The 23,458-nt window shown below is 43.8% G+C and overlaps 1 protein-coding gene and 1 long non-coding RNA gene across 2 annotated transcripts; both read left to right on the forward strand.

The window, feature by feature from the left end:
• Nucleotides 1-110: 110 nt before the first annotated feature.
• LOC115649123 lies at nt 111-23,244 on the forward strand. Its single transcript, XR_003999766.1, has 3 exons — nt 111-353; nt 11,158-11,162; nt 23,234-23,244. It is a non-coding gene; the product is annotated as an uncharacterized LOC115649123 (long non-coding RNA).
• GPR75 (G protein-coupled receptor 75) lies at nt 8,051-12,483 on the forward strand. Its single transcript, XM_030557733.1, has 2 exons — nt 8,051-8,105; nt 8,844-12,483. Exon 2 carries the CDS (start codon nt 8,948-8,950, stop codon nt 10,607-10,609), a length of 1,662 nt encoding a protein of 553 aa, XP_030413593.1. The 5' UTR covers nt 8,051-8,105; nt 8,844-8,947; the 3' UTR covers nt 10,610-12,483.
• Nucleotides 23,245-23,458: the final 214 nt, after the last annotated feature.

A 23,458-nucleotide genomic window follows, 5' to 3' on the forward strand; every position in this document is an offset into this window, starting at 1 on the left:
ACCAGTTATACAATTGACTCATTAAGAGAAGGCAGATACACCTTATGATTCAGCAAGGCATGTAGGGACATGCCTATGGAGAGAACTCTGAGGCTTTCAAGCCATGTGCTGGGCAGCTTGTTTTTGAAACAAAGGAAGCACAGGCCGCATGGCAAAATACTATAAAAGCCAGCTGCATCCCCTCCATCTTGTCTTCAATCCTGCTTCTTACCTCTGGAAAAATTTTGCTACACTGAAGCTCTGAACAAAGGACTGAATGACCCATCCAAGCTGTGGATGTACTCCAGAGATTTGATTTGAGCCTACAGTTTATTCCATTACTGCTACAATCCTGAACCAAGAACTTTGCCATTGTTGATTACTTTGACCAATTTTAGCTCTCATCTATATTTTTCTTTTTATGAATAAACCTTTAGATTTCCGATTCTAAAGGATTGGCAACAGCGTGATTTGTGGGTAAGATCTGACTGGTATATTGACCTGGATCTGGGGCTTGATCCTTTGGAATCAGGAGAACCTTTTTTTCTTTTTTCTTTCTTGTATTGGTTTTCATAATCATTCATCCCCATTAGGAGCGGTGCTGGTGGTGATACTGGGAAACTGGAGTGTCTAAGGGAATTGCTTGTATGATTTCTGGTTAGCCAATGGGGTTGTCATGGTATAATTCCCCACTCTGAACTTTAGCATCCAAAAGATGGGGTACCAGCCTGAATTCCTCTAAGCTCAATTACCAGCTTAGTACTTGTAGCGCTGCCACCAACCAGGAATTCCAGTGCCTGGTACACTCTGGTCCCCCCAAGACCTTGCCTGGGGACCCCCAAGACCCAGACCTTCTGAATCTTAACACAAAGAAAGTAAACCCTTTCCCTCACCGTTGCCTCTCCCAGACTTCCCCTCCCTGGGTTACCCTGGAAGATCAGTGTGATTCAAACTCCTTGAACCTTAAAACAGAGAGGAAAATTCACCTTCCCCCCCTCCTTCTCTCTCTCCCTCCCAGACTCTCCCTGAGAGAGAAAGTAATCCTAATATGGAGAGAAATTAACCTTTCTCTCCCCCTTCCCTCCTTTCCCCCCACCAATGTCCTGGTGAATCCAGACCCAGTCCCCTGGGGTCTCACCAGAATAAAAAAAACAATCAGGTTCTTAAACAAGAAAAGCTTTTAATTAAAGAAAGAAAAAACAGTAAAAATTATCTTTGTAAATTTAAGATGGAATATGTTACAGGGTCTTTCAGTTATAGACACTAAGAATACCCTCCCAGTCTAAGTATTCAAGTACAAATTAAAATCCTTTCAGCAAAATACACATTTGCAAATAAAGAAAACAAACATAAGCCTAACTCGCCTTATCACCTAGTACTTACTATTTTGAATCTATAAGAACTTGTATCAGGGAGATTGGAGAGAAACCTAGTTGCATGTCTGGTCACTCTCAGAACCCAGAGAGAACAACAACCAAAATCTAACAGCACACACAAAAACTTCCCTCCCTCAAGATTTGAAAGTATCGTGTCCCCTGATTGGTCCTCTGGTCAGGTGACAGCCAGGCTCACTGATCTTGTTAACCCTTTACAGTCAAAAAGAGACATGAAGTACTCCTGTTCTATTAACCCTTTACTATCTGTTTATGACAGGGGTAAAACTAGAATCCTCTCTGTTTGGCTGGTTTGGGGTGCACAGGACCCCCAGCCTTGGGCTGTGACTGCCCTGCTCTAAGCAATTTGTCCTAAATTGATACTCTCAGTAGTGTCCCGCCAAAGGCTGCTTTGTTACAGTATCCTTCCATTACTAAAAACAGCTCCTACATTAAGGATACAAGAAAAGAGAGGGGGAAAGAGAAGAACTGCTCTGAGGTCAGGCCCAGTATTGTCTCCTCAGCCTGATTTAAAACATCAGCAGAATTGTTTTAACACAATGAGCAGAGGGTCTCTCCTCTCTTTTTAGTGCTCAAGAGTTGGTGCATGTGATAACCCCCAAAACCCTAACTAGCCAGTTACTTTGGTCCACCACTGTGAATAGTCATGCTCTAAGGAACCACAACCTTAACTACAATCAGAAATAAGGGTTCTGTTGTTACCCACAACATGTAGTCTGAGAACTGTAGATGCTATTGTGTTGTATGCTCAGCAGTCCTCCCACAGCCTGACCACTGCTCAGGGACAAATGAGCCTTCAAACTAAATATCCAGCCATTATTCTACTCTTCAGATGAGTCTGGGACTTTGATTTCACTCCAAGCAAAACTTACCCAAGCTGCTTTAACTGACTCCTCTTTCCCCACAGGAAAACTTCTAGGATGTACATCCTGTGTGTTTCCTTGGCAACTAATATGCAGCCTGCATTGCATTCTATGGCACATGCCTCATGAAACCTCACAGGCAGCTCTGAATTATGGAGCTGCCCTCTATGTGAGCCGGGAGATCTTTGCCAGAGACACTCTGTGTGTGTGTGTGTGTGTGTGTGTGTGTGTGTGTGTGTGTGTGTGTGTGTGTGTGTGTGTGTGTGTGTGTGTGTGTGTGTGTGTGTGTGTGTGTGTGTGTGTGTGTGTGTGTGAGAGAGAGAGAGAGAGAGAGAGAGAGAGAGATGCTGATATGGAGACAACAATATATGAGTCACTGGGAAGAAAAGATCAAAAACAAACATCTAAGTTATTACAAATCCCTTCTAGAACTGCCAAGTACACAATTAGTAGGGTGACTGTATATCCCATCTTGTCCTGGACACTCCCTTTTTTAAGCTCCGCCCGGCGGGCTGTCCTAAGTTTTTTTTTTTTTTTGCAAAACTGGGCATTTGTCCTGTTTGCGCTGGTCATCAGTTACAAGAGCAAACCGGACAAATGCAGTTTTGTCAAAAAAGTGGGGTGCAGAGGATGATGTAGAGGAGCAATTGGCAATGCCAACTCCACATGGGAGGGAGAGCTCTGGAGAGCAGAATGGGCCAGGCCAGGCCAGCCCCACACAGGAAAGAGAGCTCAGGAGAGTGGCTTGGACTCGGGCCTGGGCCAGGCCTGCATGTGGGGAGAAGAGGGGGGCTCAGGCCAGCCCCGCACTGTGTCCCATTTTCCCTTTGGGAAAATATGGTCAGCCTGACAATCAGTGAACACAAACTATAGATGGAAACTGGGGGAAACCAATGCAGTGCAGGTCTGGAGGGGAACAACTGAGCAAAGTGACAGAGACAAGATTGAAAGGGAAAGAGACTTTTTTACTCCAGTGTCCAAAGTACACATGAATGTTGGAGAAGTGTTCTCACAGATTATTAGAAACAACAGGAGACTTTCTGTCAGAAAGCAAGCGGGAAACCTGCTTAGCCCTGGCCGGAAGAAGAATGAGTGCATCATGCTATGTAGAAACTTGTAGATAGTAATGACAATGGACAGAGTGTAGCCCACCCACTTTGCTGCAAGGAGTTGCTCTGAGTGCTGTGCACACTGCTCCATTCTAGGTGGCTGCCAACAAATCTGTGTACCATGAGCCCAGAGGCAAGTGCTGCAGGCACTCTGAGCACCAGGCTCTATAGATTCCAGCTCTCAAGAGTCTCCACTGACATTCAAGTAGTTCAAATAAGTAATGGGGTTACTTGGCTGGGTTAGCAAAAGGAAGAAGTGTAAATACCACAGTTATGTCAACGGTTACAACAAAAATCAACCCATGGTTTCTAGCCCAGCCCAGCTCCCAGTACAGGGCTGTAGCTGGAAAAGGGTCTTATTGGGGTCCTCTACACCAGTGGGTCTCAAACTTTTGTACTGGTGACCCCTTTCACATAGCAAGCCTCTGAGTGTGACCCCTCTTACAAATTAAAAACACTTTAAAGTATATTTAACACCACTAAAAATGCTGGTGGCAAAGCGGGGTTTGGGGTGGAGGCTGACAGCTCATGATCCCCCATGTAATAACCTCCAGACCCCCAGTTTGAGAACCCCTGCTCTGCACTCTTCTCCTCCTGCTGCCCATCCCATGGCCCTGCTTGCATGCTGCTGCCACAACAGCTGCCAGCAACAGGTTGCTTCTCTACTCAGCTTTGCCTCTCTTCCCAGCTCAGGGGTGCTAGACAATTTGTATAGGGCAGGTGCTGAGAGCCATTGAACCAAATTGTAAACTCTGTAGATGAAGGAAACCGCTTCAGGTCACGAGGCTCAGCAACACTCCCAGCATTCCTAGTTCCAGTACCTATGTCCCAGTTCTGAGGCTACAGCCGCTAGCCAGCTGCTCCAGCTCACACTCTGCCTCTGATTAGCTGGCATCCTCCTGAGCCTGCTGCCCTCTGACCCAGGCTGTTATTTCTTTTTCCTGTTCACCTGTATTATGGAGCCCTCTGCTGGCTGGAGATTGAACACAGTAAAATACAGCACTTTCCATGCCTTTCCCTCCAACTCAGCCTAGCTGGAGGGAAGGTATCCAGTAGGTTCATCTCTATAGGCCATGGGTGGCCAACCTGAGCCTGAGGAGGAGCTAGAATTTACCAATGTACATTGCCAAAGAGCCACAGTAATACGTCAGCAGCCCCCCATTAGCTCCCCTCCGCCCCTGCTCCCAGTGCCTCCTGCTCACTGCAGCCCCACCGATCAGCGCCTCCCCCTCCCTCCCCGCACCTCCTGATCAGCTATTTTGTGGTGTGCAGGAGGCTCGGGGGGAGGGGAGGAGCAAGGGCCCTGCAGGCTCAGGGGAGGGGGTGGAATGGGGCACGGCTTGTGGCAGAGCCAGGGGTTGAGCAGTGAGCACCCCCCTGGCACATTGGAAAGTTGGTCCCTGTAGCTCCAGCTCTGGAGTTGGTGCCTATACAAGGAACTGCATATTAACTTCTGAAGAGCCGCATGTGGCTCTGGAGCCACAGGTTGGCCACCCCCTGCTATAGGCTAAAACTCCAAACATGCAGCAGGGCCTCATCCTGGGCAGAGACTTTGGGTATGTCTGCACTGCAGAAGAGGTGCATTCTTCACTCGGGTTAGCTAACTTGCGTTCAAACAGCAGCAAAGACACAGCAACTCAGCTTTTATCTCAGGTTAGCAGCTGCCCAACTGGGTTTAACTTGAGCTGCTAAACTGAGTTAAAAGCTGAGTTGCTGTGTCTTCCCCGCTAGTTTAACCCAATTTAGCTAACACAGGTTAAGACCAAACCTTTTTCTGCAGAAATACCCCTAACAGCCCCTTTTGCAGTGTGACACTCACCCTAGCAGATGCCAGTTGTACTATTCCTAACAGGTCTTTTCCCTCTTTTCATTTGTAGCACATGCCAAGGCAACAGAGTATTTGATTCTTGTTGTGCCACTGAGTTGTTGGGAGATGGTAGCTATATCAAGACTAGGAAGCTGACCAGTGCTGAAACCAAGTGTCAAGGTTCACTATTGCCAGGTACAAGAGATCACAAATTATGAGTTGGACCCCAAACAGTCATGAGATTGGACCCCAAATTTATGAGATTTTTTTTAATTACTATATTGTGGGGTTTTCGGTCTTTTTGATTTTTGAACAACTCCTGCCCATCCCATGTGTGAAAGGCAATTAGTGTTGCCCACGCTGCCAGATATATTGGGTAAGGGGATTTTGGCCTCTGCTGACAGAGCTCTCACCCCACCCCCTTCCCAGCCTCACCTCTGCTCCTCCTAGGGTTCTTCATCTTCCTCTCCAGGGTTGCGGGAGGGGCTGCAAGTTGGGTCCCATCTCCCCTTTCTCCCTGTGCCTCTCTGCAGAGGCATGGAGAGGGGGGCACCATCCCATCCGTATTGCTCACAGGATGGGGGAGGGCAGGAGGAAATGGAGCTGCTCTGAGCTGCCAGACTCTTTTGCTCCCTTCTTCCCCCTCCCCACCCCTTTGTGAATGGCTTCAAGTGGGGACGGGGGAGAGACTGCTCTGCCTTCCATAACTCTGGTTTTCCCAGGCGGCAGGCAAGTGGAATGGGCAGCCACTCCAGCTCAGATTTGCTAGAGGGCTGGAGTGTCTTGCCTCATCACAAGACTAGCCCAGTTCTAAGAGAAATCCCATCACTCTGGAAACCCAATCCCCCCCACCACCAGAGTTGGCAACACTGTGAAGACACTTTTGTCCTGGCTACGCTAGGGCTGAACCTATACTGACACAATTCAGACCGGAGCTCTTCACTGGTTTGTAGCAGCGGTGGAATCCGTAGTGTTATCTGGCCCATTTTTAACACTATGGCATCTAGAGCTGCAGGATTACATGACAACGTCCTTCCAATCGTAGCAGGCAACCTACACTAGCACTCCCCCAGTTGTTGTTGATTTATTTTGTATTACAGTAACGCCTAGGATTTCCAGTCCAGGGTGGGGCCCCTTGTTGCTTGGCCGCTGTACAGCCATGTAACAAGGAGACAGTGTCAGTACGCAGAGCTCACTATCCACAGGACAGGGATGCTTTTCCCCAAAATTGCCAGTCTGGAGGCAGCCATAGCGAGTGCTGTTGTGACTCTGACACGGTGTGTGGCTCTAAGACTTTGTTGCTGTAGCGTTTTATGTATTGCCATGTCACCAGCAGTGTTTGTGTGTTGCTGTCACACACCGTGTGGGCTGGAGATGTGTTTTGTTGTGTGTTTGTGTATGTGGTAGCCCTGCTTCTTCTGTGTTGCTATTTGTATGTTGTGCTGCTGTATGTGGTAGTTGTGTGTGATGCTGCTGCCTCTCTCATGTTTCTGTGTAATTGTGTGTTGTATGGTTATGTTACAGTGTCTTGTGACAGTGCCTCTTTTGTATTACAGGGTTGCAGGGCTGTGTTGTGGGGTGATGGGGCTGTGTGTGGTTGTCTTTCTGTATATGGCAGTGTACATCTGTGTGGCTCTGTGAGGTGGGGTTGCTGCATTTGTAGTGCACACACAGATGTGTTGCAGTGTGTGCGCAGTGGTGGTGCAGCATATAGTGATGGTGCACTATGCATGTGGTAGTAGTGCATTATCAGTATGCAAAGGTGATGCAGCATATGGTGGTGGTGCAGTATGTGTGTTGCAACGTGTGTGCATGCCATGGGGGTGCAGTGTATAGTTGTAGTACAGTGTGCATTGCAGTATGGTGGTGGTGTTGCATTGTGCAGGTGTGTTGCAATGTGTGGTGCACTGTGGTGTAGTAGGGTGCAGTGTGGTTGTGGTGCAGTGTGCAGTTGTGGTGCAAGATGTACTGCAGTATGCGGTGGGGCTACAGTGTGGTTGTTGTACAAGGTGTGCATTGCAGTGTATGTTGGGGTGAAATGGTTGTGGTGTGGTGGGGATACAGTATGTGGTTGTGGTGTGGCGTGGATACAGTATGTGGTTGTGGTGCAGTATGTGCATTGCAGTGTGCATGCAGTGTATGGTTGTGGAGCAGTGGGGTACAATATGTGGTTGTGGTGCAATGTGGGTGCAGTATGTGGTTGTGAGGCAGTGTGTGCATTGCAATGTGTGGTGGGGATGCAGTGTGTGATTGTGGTGCAGTTATGTATTGCAGTGTGTGGTTGGGATGCAGTGTGTGGTTGTGGTGCAGCTGTGCATTGTGGATGCAGTGTGTGGTTGTGGTGCAGTTGTGCATTGCAGTAGGCAATGGGGATAAAGTGTGCGATGGGGACGCAGTTGTGCATTTCAGTGTGCGATGGGGATGCAGTAAGCGGTCGTGGTGCAGTTGTGCATTGCAGTGTGCGGTGGGGATGTGCAGTGTGTGGTCGTAGTGCAGTGTGCATTGCGGACGCAGTTGTGTATTTCAGTGTGCGATGGGGATGCAGTGTGCGGTCGTAGTGCAGTGTGCATTGCACTGTGCGATGGGGATGCAGTTGTGTATTTCAGTGTGCGATGGGGATGCAGAGTGCGGTGAGGATGCAGTTGTGCATTTCAGTGTGTGATGGGGATGCAGTAAGCCGTGGGGATGCAGTATGTGGTCGTAGTGCAGTGTGGATAGCACTGTGCGAGGGGGATGCAGTGTGTGCGTGCCCTGGGGTGCCGCGCGTGGCCGGGCTCTGGCTGCAGGTGGCAGTGAGGGGACTGCTCCGCTCCCGCACGTCGGCGATGACTTCAGCAGCCGCCTGTCCCCCAGCCCAGCCCAGCCCGGGAAGGCTCCCGCTCCGCGCTCGCCAGAGAGCCGGGCCGCCCGGGGGCCAGGCCGCCGCCGCCGCAGAGCCGCCGCAAGCAGCGAGGTAAGGGGGCTCCGCGGGTGCGGACTAACCGGCCCGAGTCCCCGCGCCTGGCTGCGCGGATGGCGGCACCCGGGAGGCCGCAGGCGGCGGGGGGGGAGCCTCACATCTGGGAGGAGAAAACAACTGGGCAGGAGGGGCGCGCACAGCGGTGCGGGCACCTGCGGAGCAGGGAGGCTGCGGGGCCGGGCGCCAGGGGCCCTGCGTGCATCCTGCCGGCTGCTCCTGCCTGGCCCCGGCTGGGGAGTCCGGGGTCACCCGCCAGGAGCCGGCCGCGCCGCCCCCTATCCCGGCCCCGGCGCCCGCCTAGGCTCAGCGACTCCCTTTGCCGGGGGCGGGGCGGCGGGGGGCAAGCGGGGCAGCGCTGCCCCCGCCCCAGCGGCTGTGGGTCTGTACCCGCGCTGCGGGAGCGGGGGGGGGCATGCCCCTGTTCACCAGGGAGCCTGTGGGGTGGGGGGAGGGGCCGGCTCTGACTGGGGCCTTTGCCTTCTTTTACCAAGCGGGGGAGGTCTGCCCTGCGTGCAGGGACTGCGGTCTCTCTCTGGCCCCGGTCCTGTCTCTGTAGATGCCTTATTGACTGGGAGGGCTCCTGTACTTCAGGGGGGAACCCTGCCTCAGCCCCTAGGGGATGAGGTGTGTGTCCTGTTAGGTCCCTCTCATTCCTAACATCTGCCGTTCAGTGACTCATGCTCTTTTGTGGGCTAATCTCTGTGCTCTGACTTTTTTTTTCTTTGGGTGGAGGTGTGTACAGGTTTCATCCACCATGGACTCACCTTGCCCCAAACCTCTGAGTTGAGGCACTGGACTCCCCTTCTGGGGGTGGCAGTTTGTTTATTTTTGTGAAAATGAACCTGACGGACAGGCTGCAGCACTGGGCCGACCAAAAGCGCCTAGATCCTTTCAACACCTCGCTACACCTGCTGCACTCTCTCAGTGGGAATTCCACCTCTTCCTCTTTCCAGGGGGATCTCCAGGAGATCATCCACACAGCTACACTGGTCACCTGCACCTTTCTGCTGGCCATCATCTTCTGCCTGGGGTCCTATGGCAACCTTATTGTCTTCTTGTCCTTCTTTGACCCAGCCTTCAGGAAATTCAGGACTAACTTTGACTTTATGATCCTCAACTTGTCCTTCTGCGACCTCTTCATTTGTGTGGTGACTGCCCCCATGTTTGCCTTTGTCCTGTTTTTCAACTCTGTGAATGGTGTTCCTGATGCTTTCTGCTTCACTTTCCACCTCACCAGCTCTGGCTTCATCATCATGTCTCTCAAGACAGTGGCTGTGATTGCCCTGCACCGGCTGCGGATGGTGCTGGGGAAGCAGCCTAACCAAACTGCCTCCTTCCCTTGCACTCTCCTGCTCACCTTGCTCTTGTGGGCCACCAGCTTCACCCTGGCTACCTTGGCCACCCTGAGAACCCGTAAATCCCGCCTCTGCCTCCCCATGTCCAGCCTGATCAGTGGCGAAGGGAAGATCATCCTCTACTTGTATGTGAGTGATTTCATTTGCTGTGTAGCTGTGGTCTCCATCTCCTATATCATGATAGCCCAGACACTGAGGAGAAATGCCCAAGTGAGGAAATGTCCTCCCATCATCACAGTAGATGCCTCCAGACCCCAGCCTTTCATTGGACCTCCTGCTTCAGAAGGGGTCGAGGGGGTGCAGTGTACTGTGCCTGCTTTGTACATGAACCAGAACTACAACAAGTTGCAGAATGTCCAGACCCATGGATACAGTAAGAATCTCAGCCAGCTGCCAGCTCCAGCAGCCGCCAATTGGAGCAGACTCCAACTGGTGTCTGCAGTCAATTTGTCCACAGCTAAAGACTCCAAAGCAGTGGTGACATGTGTGGTCATTGTCCTCTCTATCTTAGTTTGCTGTCTCCCCCTAGGGATCTTTTTAGTGCAGGATGTGCTGTCCAGTAATGGTGGTTTCATCCTCTACCAGTTCGAGTTGTGTGGATTTACCCTCATTTTTTTCAAATCTGGATTAAATCCTTTTATATATTCCCGGAACAGTGCTGGACTTAGGAGGAGAGTCCTTTGGTGTCTCCAATATTTAGCCCTTGGTTTTTTCTGCTGCAAGCAGAAGACAAGGCTTCGAGCAATGGGCAAAGGGAGCTTGGAAGTCAACAGAAACAAGTCATCTCATCATGAAACCAATTCGGCATACATGTTGTCTCCAAAACCTCAGAAAAAGTTTGTGGATCAAGCTTGTGGTCCTAGTCATTCTAAGGAAAGTGTGTTGAGTCCCAAGGCTTCTGTTGGACATCAGCACTGCGCACAGAGCAGCTCAACCCCCATGAATACCCGCATTGAACCTTATTACAGCATCTATAACAGCAGCCCTTCCCAGGAAGTGAGCACCCCAAATAGCTTACAGCCAGTAAAGTCTACTTTTGGATTTGCCAAATCCTATATTGCCATGCATTATCATACCACTAATGACTTGGTGCGAGATTATGACAGCACTTCAGCTAAACAGATTCCTGTCCCCTCTGTTTAACTTGGAGGATGATGTCAGATAAACTTGTCCACACTTCGTCTGGTTCTCTGTCTCCCCTTGTTTGTTTTTGTTTATGATTATTCTAAACTCAAAGGTATAGTGTTTTATCTGATTTTACTATACAGCTGCCAATTTATGAATTACTATTATTGTTAATATTCAGTTTTTTAGAGTTGAACTAAGCAGTAGAATACTGTTTTCATGATATTTTCTTGAAATTGTATGATTTTCCATTAATAAAAAGGGCACCTTTTAAATTTGTACTTGGAATAGTGATATTAGGGTGGTTTTGTTACTAAATTTTATGCTGAACACTGTAAGTGTTGAAAGTGTAGGTTTAATTACATCATGTGGCAAAGTATGTAAAGAAAACAGACTTTGTCAACATTATGGTTTGTTATATATTTGCTGTATTTTTAGGAACATAGAAAACCATGTTTCCAGTGAGTTAGGTGGATGCTTAAGGATTTATCTTGATAATTTAAGTATAAAGTTTGTTTTATTGCAGGAGTTGAAAGCATGAATTATATTCCTATAACAAGTGCCAGACTGAGTAAATTTTTCTGTGGTTCTAACGTGAAATCCTGGCTCTACTGAAGTCAATGGAAAGTTCTCACTGACTTCAGTGGGACCAGGATTTCACTCCTGGTTAGTTATAAATGGCAGTATATCACTACCTATTAGGGATGATCCTTGCAAAAGGCATTGTGCCTTGTTATATGGTAATCTTAATTTTTGTTACACCTTTATTGTAGGCACTGGTGTCATAAAATACCATTTTAGTGGTATATGGAGAAATTATTTTCAACCGATAAAAGTTAACTTGCAATGCCTAAATGATAAGTTTCACTTGAGGATACAAATGACTATTGCAGTATCACAGTGCTGGCATTTATTGCTAATGCAATAGCCTATGTAATTTTCTACTTTACAAACTGTTACTTGAGGAGCAGTGTTGTTGTTTGGCTTTTTGTCTATGACTTTATATGTATTTGGCAGATTAAAATCTGACATTGCCATCAAATGTGGGTAGAAATTACTAATATCTGGAAGAAACAGAATTACCAAATAATCATAATATTACTACTTTTTCAGATTTTCTTATCTACTAAAACATTTTAAAACAGTCTAGTGATGCATTATTTACCTTGAAGTCAGATTATTTGTTTACTTCTGCATTTTATCTATAGCCCTACATAAGCAACAAAATATAGAAATTAAATATTTTTATAATGCTGATCATTAGTTTTATTGTATTATGTGTTGTGGAAATCCCTATTGAAACAGAACAGTTTTAGTTTTAAAATAAAGTTTTTACTATTTAATCTGCAGCCAAAATTTTCAGATTGGTGTTCTTAATGTCAATCACTTAAATAAGTGGTCTGTATTTCAAAAGTGCTGAACCCTCTGAACTCCTATAGCCTTCAGCAGGAGCTCAGGAGCTCTGAAATAATTAAACCACTTACAAGTTTAGGTGCCTCATTTTAGCCACCCAAGTCTGAAAAAGTTGGCGTCTTTAATTAACAGAATTACGTTGTTCAGTTCCAGGGAAATGATTTATTATTTAGAAATAGAAAAACATCCTTTCATAGTAATGTGAATTGTTTTAGCTGGCTTTTTTCGAAACTAAACTATTTTACACTTTTTCCTTTGAAGAATGTCACTTTAATGAACAATTTTCTTAGTTTGAAGAAAATAAAGTGTAATAATCAGTAATTTAAACATGACATAATTTCTTGCAGTAAGCAATCTAAAGAAATGTAAAGTTGAAATAATTTCAGTGGTTCTTTTCTCCCTACCCAGATATTTTTCTCTGTGAATGAATAACATGGTCCTCGCTAAAGTGATGATAAAATATAACTAACTAAAATGTCTCACGTTTGGTATTTTTTCTGTCTTTGGATTACTCCTTAGCATGATTCCCCATAATTTTTTAGGGTGGATATGATGTTGATCCTGCAGCTCTCACTCAGACACCACACTGATTGCACTAAATGAAAGCTTTACTTGAAAAGGACATTAGGACTGGGTCCTGACTCTGAGAAATGGATGTAGGATTGGGTCCTGTATGTACTTAACTTGCACATCTCCTGTTCTGTACGTCCAAACCTCCCACTGAAGTCAGCAAGAGTTGGGGTGTGCAGGTATTGTTAGATCAGGTTTTAAGGTGGTTTGTTTATGCTCCTCAGATTATGCATTTGCTTTGAATCATGTGAGCTCCATAACATGAGTAAAGGTTATGATCACTTTGCTCATAAAAGTAAATGTATTCAATATTTGTGTGATGAGTAAAGTGAGAAAGGGATTGAAATCTTTTCAGAATATTTTATAATGTTTTTTCTTAAGTTAACTGCTGATGTAACTTTGTATTCCTAATATTTTTAAATGTTTGCATATCAGATAATAAAATGTAGCATTTCTGAACTTTTAATTGCAATAGGAACACTGTCCAATTTGAGTTGTCCTACATAATATTAAATAACAAAGCATTTTGTGGAGCTGTATGGATGTGGTAAATAGAAAATATATTATGTTGCTGTAATTTTATTGAAGTGATTCCTTAATTTAAGTATCAGGAGTTATTAGAAGATCACAAAATAAGTGATTTTTATCGCCAGTAGTCTTATTTATTTGTACTATAGTAGTAGCTAACTGGTCCCATCAAATCAGGATACCATTATGCTGGACACTGTACACAGAATAAAACTTGCTTACTTCATAAAAGTGGCAATCTAACTGAGACAAGATGCAGCATGTGAATGGTTAGAGGGGTGGGCCACTCATATTAAGAGATTGAAAAGAATGGAGATGAATAAGAGAGGACATGATAAAAGTATAAAAAATACTGTATGGTTTAGAGAAGGTAGATTTGGAGCTACTGTTCTCCTGGTCTGATAACACAAGAAGATGAAACTGAAAGGTGGCATGTCCTTTTTTATAACACAGAATTAGACTGGAGAACTCATAGCTGCATAATGTCATTGAGACCAAGAATCTGCCAAGATTCAAAGAGGGATTGGACATTTATATGGGTAATAAGAATACCCAGAGTTATAATAGTTAATGCAAGAAATTTTGGAAGGGATATAAAACCTCCTGCTTTGGCCTTTAAAATATTTTCTGATTTAGAGATTAGGATTAGACCTTCATGGGGGGCAGATTATCCTTACTGTGGGTTTACTTCATCTTCCTCTGACACATCTGATGCTGATCAGTGTTAGAGATGAGATACTCTGTAAAATATATATATATATGTGTGCGTGTGTATATATATGTGTGTATGTGTATATGTGTATGTATGTATATATATGTGTGTGTGTGTATATATGTGTGTATATGTGTATGTATATATATATATGTGTGTGTATATATGAGGAGGAAAATAATAATATTAGTCAGATATGTGCACAGCCAGATGATTTTCAGTCGATTAATTTATTTTATAAACTATAAAATAAATCCTTACTGGTCATTTACCTAGTGGTTATAATTTAACAATTTCTCATAGACTGCGTGGTAAAAATAGACCTGGAGAGGAGACCATCAGGGAGCCAAAATAACATGGCTGTCTGAAGCCTGGGCTTTGAGGGGATAGCAAAACAATTTGCCTTCATCAACCCCCACACTCCCAAACCTACTAAACTCCCCACAAAAAGAGACCATACAGTTGCAGAGGATGGATTCTCCAAGGAATTCTGAAAATTTAAAAAGATAACTCACTAAGAAGACTGTTTCTGGCTCACAGCGTGGAGAACTCTCTGACTCCAAGTGAACTCATGGCAGCCAAATTAGACAGAAATGTTAGAGCTGAAGAAAATCAAATGGCAACCAAAGCAGGCATTCAGGAGATGATCTCTGAGTTTAAGGCATGAGAGATGATCTGACAATGAAGCTTCTTGCAATAAAGAAGGAAGTTGCTAACTTGGAAGAGCAAGTCACTGGCCTAAGGGTACGTCTATACTACCTGCCAGTTCAGCGGGCAGCAATCAATCTGGGGGGGGTCGATTTATCCCGTCTAGTCTAGACGCGATAAATCAACCCCCGAGCTCTCTCCCGTCGACTCCTGTACTCCATCGCCGCGAGAGGCACAAGCAGCGTTGACGGGAGAGTGGCAGCAGTCAACTCACCACAGTGAAGACATCACGGTGAGTAGGTCTAAGCACATCAACTTCAGCTACATTATTCAGATAGCTGAAGCTGCGTAACTTAGATCGTTACACCCCCCACCCCCCGTGTAGACCAGGCCTAAGAAAAGCAAGTGAGAGAGAAACAGAGCTACAGAACCACATGGCACTGAGGGCGCAGAGAGAGATGCAGCTTAAATTGAACAATATGGAAAGCAGATCAAGAAGGAACAACATCAGAATTAAGAGTATGCCTGAAAACACTGAAGGAGGAAACCCAATCTGATATGTAGAAACTTTAATTGTAGAGTTGTTACATCTAAGCTCTCTGGGAGAGGTATAAGTGGAGAGAGCACTCAGGGCACTGCTCCCCCTGCCTGGGCCTCATAATAATAATAAAAAACTCAGAGACGTAATTGTGAAATTAGCAGCAGAAAAATTTAATTATGAAAAAAGCCAGAGAGCATTCAGAGTTCATACTCAAAGGCTATAAGCTGCACATTTTCCATAATCTCTCTGCCCTAACCTTAAAAAATTGAAGAGAGCTAGAGGAAATTACAGCAATGCTGAGGAGGACAGATAGCTGCTAGAAATGGGGATTCCCATTTAAATTCTCATTCAGCTTCCAAAGTCAGTATTATACAGTAAGAAACTTTAAACAAGGAAAAAATACAATCCACTTGCTTGTGATAGAAATCAAAATCTCAGACATACAAGAAATCTCTCCAAAGGTAGTAACTAGAGATAAGCTACTGAAAAATTCTTAATAAATGGTGAAACCCAGGAAAAAGAAGAAATGGAAAGAAAAGACAAAAGACTTTAGATGCCATAATGGCAATGGCAGAAGTGAAGGTGAATAAGAGAACTCATATACCTGAGGAGTAATTTAAAGGGACTTCTCAGAAGTCATCAGAAACAAACAGCTGAACAGTAACTGTGTTATTGTTATCAAGAAAATAGTATGACATTTGCTTTATTTGGGATGATCAATAATATCTGTCTTCTGTTAGCCTAATGGTTTAACAAAGCACAGTCATTTGGGGACTGTTTTATAAGTTAAAATGATATTTCTTTTGTGGATTTAGAGTAAGGGGAATGCAAGAGGGGTGGGAACAGAGGAGGCTGGGAAGGGGATTAATACAAGAAATAGATGGAGGTTTACAAACGGACACAAAGCTGTATTCAGGCACACAATCATGAATGCAACATAATTAGAAACAAAAGGTTCATAGACTTGTAGGACTGGAAGGGACCTTGAGCGGTCTTCTAGTCCAGTCCCCTGCACTCTAGTTAGGCTTAAGTATTATCTAGACCAACCCTGAGAACTATTTGTCTAATCTGCTCTTAAAAATATTCAATGATGGCGATTCCACAACCTCCCTAGGCAATTTATTCTAATACTTAACTACTCTGACAGGAAGTTTTTCGCAATGTCCAACCTAAACCTATCTTGCTGCAATTTAAGCCCATTGCTTTTGTTCTATTCTCAGAGGTTAAGAAGAACAATTTTTTGCCCTTATCCATATAACAACCTTTTATGTACTTGAAAACTGTTATCATGTCCCCCCCTCAGTCTTCTCTTCTCCAGACTAAGCAAACCCAGTGTTTTCAATCTTTCCCCATAGGTCATGTTTTCTAGATCTTTAATCATTTTTGTTGCTCTTCTCTGGACTTCCTCCAATTTGTCCACATCTTTCCAGAAATGTGGTCCTCAGAACTGGACACAGTACTCCAGCTGAGGCCTTATGAGTGTGTAGTAGAGTGGAAGAATTATTTCTTGTGTCTTGCTTACAACGCTCCTGTTAATACATCCCAGAAGGATGTTCACTTTTTTTGCAACGGTGTTACACTTTTGACTCATATTTAGCTTGTGATCCACTATGACCTCCCAGATCCCTTTATGCAGTACTCCTTCCTAGGCATCATTTTCCATTTTGCATGTGTGCAACTGATTTGATCCTTCCTAAGTGGACTACTTTGCATTTGTCCTTATTAAATTTTATCCTATTTACTTCAGACCATTTCTTCAGTTTATCCAGATTATTTTGAATTTTAATCCTATCCTCCAAAACATTTGCAATTCCTCTCAGCTTGGCATCGTCTGCAAACTTTATAAGTGTACTCTCTATGCCATTATTTAAATCATTGATAAAGATATTGAACAGAACAAGACCCAGAACTGATCCCTGCGGGACCCCACTCAATATGCCCTTCCGGCTTGCGTGTGAACCACTGATAACTATTCTCTGAGAATGGTTTTCCAACCAGTTATGCACCCACCATATAATAGCTCCATCTAAGTTATATTTCCCTAGTTTGTTAATGAGAAGGTCATATGAGACAGTATCAAAAGCCTTATTAAAGTCAAGATATACCACGTCTACCGTTCCCCCTGCCCCTATCCACAAGGCTTGTTACCCTGTCAAAGAAAGCTATTAGGTTCTGATCAAACAGCTAAAGAATCACAGTAATTTCAATTTTTTCAGTAAGCTAAATAGTTACTCTCAGTGGCTCTTCCTTTTAAAGTAATGTCTTTGAATGTGAAAGGGCTAAATAATTGGAAAAATAGCCTTGGTAGAATTTTTAAAAATCCACCCTCAAATTATTTTACATCAAGAAACTCATTTTCAGGAAGGGCAGGTTACAGGTGTTAAAGGTAATTGATTTCAACAGACATTTTTTGGTTCAACAAAAGTGGAGTGGGCAGATTTGCTAAATACATACCTTTTCAGATTAAAAATCAATTTAAGAATAAGCAAAGATGATTTATATTGTTGAAGGGTACAATTGAGAGCTATACTAACAGCCTTGGTGGGATTTAGGGTTAGTAGTAACAAGGGGTATTAAGTATGCTTCCAACTCAAAGCAAAAAACTTGTTTTAAGGATATTTTTAAAACACTGGAAAGTTTCTGGATTTTCTGTGCCAAATCTGAAATACTAGCTATAAATTTGCCAGATGCTGAAAAGTCACTCCTCCGGAAAACATTTGGGTACAAATGGGCAACAAATTCTGTAAGGTACCTGGGAATTCAAATTACAAACAACATAGAATTTAAATATCTATGATTTAAAAATCTACGATTTAAATATCAAACCACACTTCAGCAAATGGAAAAAGATCTGGAGTGCTGGGGAAGCATATAATTTCTTGGTTGGGAAGATTAGTTACAGTCAAAGTGAACATTGTGCCAAGGATCTCTTTCTTGTCTCAAAATCTTTCTGTGAGTATCCCAGATAAAACACCAGTGGGAATACAGAGCATGTTTGAATATATATGGCATATAAAAAGAACAAGAGTGAGTGCAGATACTTTGTATAGACCTATTAAACAGGGTGAACTAAGGGTAGAGCTATACTACCGGCTGGATCGGCGGAAAGCGATCGACCCAGTGGGGGTCGATTTATCGCGTCTAGTCCAGACATGATAAATTGACCCCTGAGCGCTCTCCCATCAACTCCTGTACTCCACTGCCGTGAGAGGTGCAGGCAGAGTCAACGGGGAAGTGGCAGCAGTTGACTCACTGCAGTGAAGACACCGCAGTGAGTAGGTCTAAGTACGTCAACTTCAGCTATGTATTCACGTAGCTGAAATTGCCTAATTTAGATCAGTCCTCCCCTGCCCCCACACCTCAGTGTAAACCATGCCTAAGTATTCTAGGATACTATTAAGCCAGCCAGCTCAAAGTAGTAGTGAATTGGGGGTGCTCTAACCCAGCTAACCACTGGGCCTTTATTGAACAAGAAAATTGCACAAGAAAATTGTAAACACTGCAAGGCTACTACCGTGGATTAACAAAAAACAAACAACAAAAAAAGCATGCCCTCCAGAAATGTATACACCTCCTTTAGCAAATGCTACTCTGTAGGTTTGGGTTAGAACTGGAAATAAGATACATTTTTTCCCCCTCACCAATGACACCCATTACAAATAATCTAGATCTTAACCCAAATTGTGAACTAGAAAGCTTCAAAGGTTGGGAGAGCCATGGAATACACACAGTTGGCCAACAATTCAGTAAAGAAATTGTCTAATTTATTTAGAGATCAAAACCAAGTTTAACTGACACTCTGTTTCGTGGTACCTGTACTTTCAGGTCAGATATTGTTTCTCAGCTTTCTGGAAAACCTTTTTTATATTAAAAGCTAACTTTAATAGAAGCTATGTGTATTGTCAGGAGACAAAAATTATGACTAATTGATGTCAGTCTTTGTACACAACTCTCCTAACCAAAAAAAAGTAAATGTCCATGTATGAAACGCTGGGAAAAGGATGTGGCTCGACAGATTATGCCAGAGAAATGGGCTTTCATGTGGAAAAGAGGACCGGCAACCTCAATCTATAGCACAATAAAAGAATTTTTTTTTAAGATACTACATCAATGGTACCTCACGCCAGTCAGGTTAAAAAATATAGATAGATTTAATGGGATTAAATGCTGGAGAAATTGTGGTGAAAGAGGAGATTTTATGCATGTATAGTGGATGTGTCCAGTCATTAGAGAGTATTGGGATGCAATCAGGGCTGGCGCTACCATTTAGGCAGCCTAGGCAATCGCCTGGGGCGCCAGAATAATTGGTGGGCACTGTTTTGCCGGAGGGGGCGGCAGGCGGCTCCGGTGGAGCTGCCGCAGTGGTGCCTGCAGAGGGTCCGCTGGTCCGCGGCTCCGGTGGAGCTGCCGCAGTCGTACCTGCGAACGGTCGGCTGCTCGCGCGGCTCCGGTGGACCTCCCGCAGGCACCACTGTGGCAGCTCCACCGGAGCCACGGACCAGCGGACCCTCCGCAGGCACCGCTGCGGCAGTTCCACCAGAGCCGCGGGACCAGCGCGCGGGGCGGCGAAATTACCATCTGCCTAGGGCGCTCAAACCCCTAGCGCCAGTCCTGGATGCAATTAGTAACCAAATATCACAAATTGTTGTATATTTATTACCAAATGGGCCTTTTGTAATCCTTTTAGGGCTCCAGAGTAGAAATGGTCACATAAGAGGAAATGTAGAATTAATTTCCCATCTGCTAATAGCTGCTCAGCTATTGGTAAAGAAAAATAGCTGTTGGTTGCTCCTCTTTCTCTAACGCCATTGTCTCCTTAGACTGTGAGCTCCTAGGGGCAGGGCCATCCCTACTTGATTGAAAAGAACCTAGTACCATAAATAAATCACTAACAATAATAGTTTGAGCAGGGTGTTTTATGCATGAGATGGCATGGAAGAAAGAACAAAGGAGCTTGTGGGAGTAATGGACAAAATCAGTGGTGACTGCCAGATGACTTATGCTTATTTACATGAGCATAATTATAGTTTATAATTTTAAAAATGTTTATGATATTGCAGCAGTTTTTGCAGTTCTTGAATTCCAGTGGTATCGATTAATTTCTTCACCCATTAGGGCAATTGATGCAGTAGTCTCTCTCTATATATTTTTCATTTCTGCACTATAAAAGCTTACGTGTCATGTAATTATTGGAAATACTGTATGTGCATGAGGTCAAGAAGTTATTAGAGAAGGCTTGTCACTTCAGCACTATGTGTGGCCTCTTTACAATAGAACTAAGATAGCAATTTCTAAACTGAAGATCACAGGTCTGAAGATCCTGGGTTCTCTATCCATTGATGACAGTGATGTTTGTATGCATGTTGAGGTGGAATCTTTACAAAGACATAGCAAGAGAAACTATGAGAAAATCCATAGGTTTTCAGTGAAGGCCATAAACAGTACTGAATGTTTAAATAGGTGCACATCTATCTAGCTTGGAGACTTTGACCTAAGAATCAAACCTAAGATTTAAATCTAAAGCCATTGAAGACTGACACAGCCCAGCACTTCAAGTGCAGTGAAATGTAAACTACAGAAGAGAGGGAGCTAAACTAACAGCCCTGGTGGGACTTAGTTATTTAATCTGACTGCAGTTTCATATCCAACTTGCTTTCCTGGACAGAGAGAGAATGTAGTGTTGTAATGGGATAGACTGGGTATGTGTAAACAGATAGTCCTAAAGTAGGAAATCTGGATGGGGAGAAGAGGAGATGCTATTTTTGGAAGCCTGGGCACAGTCAAATCTATGTAGCCATAGAACATTTCTGATTAATCAAACAAATTTTAATTAAGGCAGAATTTATTTAATTATAACTTTGCTAGCTAATACAATTGAAAATAAGTTACTCCATGTTCTTGCCCAAAGAACATTTTGGTTGAAATCCTCGGCTGAGAGGAGTTTAGCAAATAGCTATTATAAATGTTAGAAAATGGACAATTTCCAAAGCTGGGAATGTATAGCTCATAATTGTGAAAATTACTTATGTAACTACCACCATTTTCTTTTAAAATCTCAGAACTCTAAAGCTAATGGTTCAAACCCAGCTCGGGGTAAGAAAGAGCAACTGCCATTGAGTCAATGTACCTGCTCATAACTCATACCAGGCTAAATTTGGCTGGTTGTATTACACTTGCTCATTAATTCATAAGGTTACTATTTCTGCTCTTGGATAACTCAGAATTACGCCTGATTTTATACTGTTGGTAGTGATTGGAGAATCTTGCCCACTGGTGGAGTACCCTCACAATAGGAGTACTTCTGGCTTTTAGCAACACTGAGGCTGTCTTATAATAAAACACATGTAAATTACTTAGTCAGATAGACCAGAGCTGTCTTTTCTGTGGACAACTTCAACATTTGTTTATGGACTACATGAGGTTTGTCATTCATGATGGAAACATTGGACCATCAAGCTTTATAAATGCAAGAAATAAATGGCATGCAAGTCCCATCTACACTAGAACATTGACTCAAATCTGAGAACGTTTGCCAGCAGTAGGTTACTGACTTGGTGTTGAAAACAGTGTTATTTTTAATTTTTAATTTAATTTTTAACGTAGATGAAACAAAAACATTTTTCCACATAAGAACATAAGAATGGCCATACTGGGTCAGACCAAAGGTGCATCAAGCCCAATGTCCTGTCCTCTGACAGTGGCCAATGGCAGGTGCCCCAAAGGGAATGAACAGACAGGTTATCAAGTGATCCATGCCCTGTCACCCAATCCCAGCTTCTGGCAAACAGAGGCTAGGGACACCATTCCTGCCCAATAGCCATTGGTGGACCTATCTTCCATGACTCTATCTAGCTCCCTTTTGAACCCCGTTATAGTATTGGCCTTCACAACACCCTCTGACAAGGAGTTCCAGAGGCTGACAGTGTGTTGTGTGAAAAAATACTTTCTTGTGTTTGTTTTAAATCTGCTACCTATTAATTTCATTTGGTAGTCCCTTGTTCTTGTATTATGAGAAGGAGTAAATGACACATCCTTATTTACTTTCTCTATACCACTCATGATTTTATAGACCTTTATCATATCCCCCCTTAGTCACCTCTTTTCCAAGCTGAAAAGTCCCAGTCTTATTAATCTCTCCTCATACAGATGCTGTTCTGTACCCCTAATAATTTTTGTTGCCCTTTTCTGAACCTTTTCCAGTTCTAATATATCTTTTTTTGAGATGAAGTGACCACATCTGCATGCAGTATTCAAGGTATGGGCGTACCATGGATTTATTTAGAGGCAATATGATATTTTCTGTCTTATTATCTATCCCTTTCTTGATGATTCCCAACATTCTGTTCACTTTGTTGACTGCCTCTGCACATTGAGTGGATGATTTCAGAGAACTATCCACAATGACCCCAAGATCTTTCTTGAGTGGTAACAGCTAATTTATACCCTGTCAGGTTTTTAAAGGGTGTGGGGGGCTTCCAGTCTCCATAGGTAATGGATTTTCTACGTTTGCGCTGTATGAGCCTCAGTATATCAGCCATAGCTCGACATCACTCAGGGAGGTAGTGTTACTGTATCGGCATAATGGAGAGCTTACTTCAGTGGGAGACCAATTTAAGCATAGACGCATGCACAGCTACATCAGTGCAAGGTGGTTTATGTAGACCTATGTAGGGTAGACCAGGCCTAGAAGTAGCATTTCTTATTCCTTTCCTGATCACTCATGATCTGGCAAGAATTAGGTTGAAAAACAAAAGGCATGTAAAATCAGTTAATTTGGTGTCTCCTACAGGCTTTTTTGTTCCCAGTTACAATGTGGTGCTGATCACTGATGTCAGCTGGAATTTCTCCATGTCTCTGCCCTAAGATGAGGTAGTCTGAGTCACCCTGTCCATCACCAATATTTCTCCATTAGCTGCAGAGCATTTCTCTCTCTTGGCCTTCTCTTGCCTTCATGGTCATGGGTTAGAGGCTTTTTCTTCTTGGTACTTTCTTGAGTGTCTGGTTAGATACCTTAGGGGTATCTCTACATACATACATCTAGTTGTCAATGGATATTCTATAGTACCCATCACTGTAATATCTTAACTCTGTTCTATTCCAGTACTTTAGCCATTGAATAAGGGCTCGCAACACAACATGGACTAGGATTTTTTTCCCCCAATGCTTTGTATTAACAGAGTCTTTTAGACTATAAAGTCTTCACGTCTGTAAAAGATTTTGCAAACCATAGATGTGAAGTGTGATTCAATTACTACATATTATTTATTGGGGGAGGGGGTTGTTTTTGTTTTTGGTCTCTAGAAGCAGTTTTCAAAGTGGGCACTGCCAGGTTTGGGAGTGATTGCAAATGTGTTGGTTTCTGAACTGCAACACATTGGTCAGTCTGAATCACAAGAATGTTGTGTTATGACCTTTCTTTTCTGTTCTGTCTTTTCTCATCATGAGCAATATTAGA

The sequence above is a fragment of the Gopherus evgoodei genome, chromosome 3, assembly GCF_007399415.2.
Source record: "Gopherus evgoodei ecotype Sinaloan lineage chromosome 3, rGopEvg1_v1.p, whole genome shotgun sequence".
In the NCBI taxonomy this organism is placed as follows: Eukaryota; Metazoa; Chordata; order Testudines; family Testudinidae; genus Gopherus; species Gopherus evgoodei.

Excerpts from the sequence above, each read along its gene's own strand:
- GPR75 (XM_030557733.1), top strand. The coding sequence starts at position 8,948 with ATGAACCTGACGGACAGGCTGCAGCACTGGGCCGACCAAAAGCGCCTA.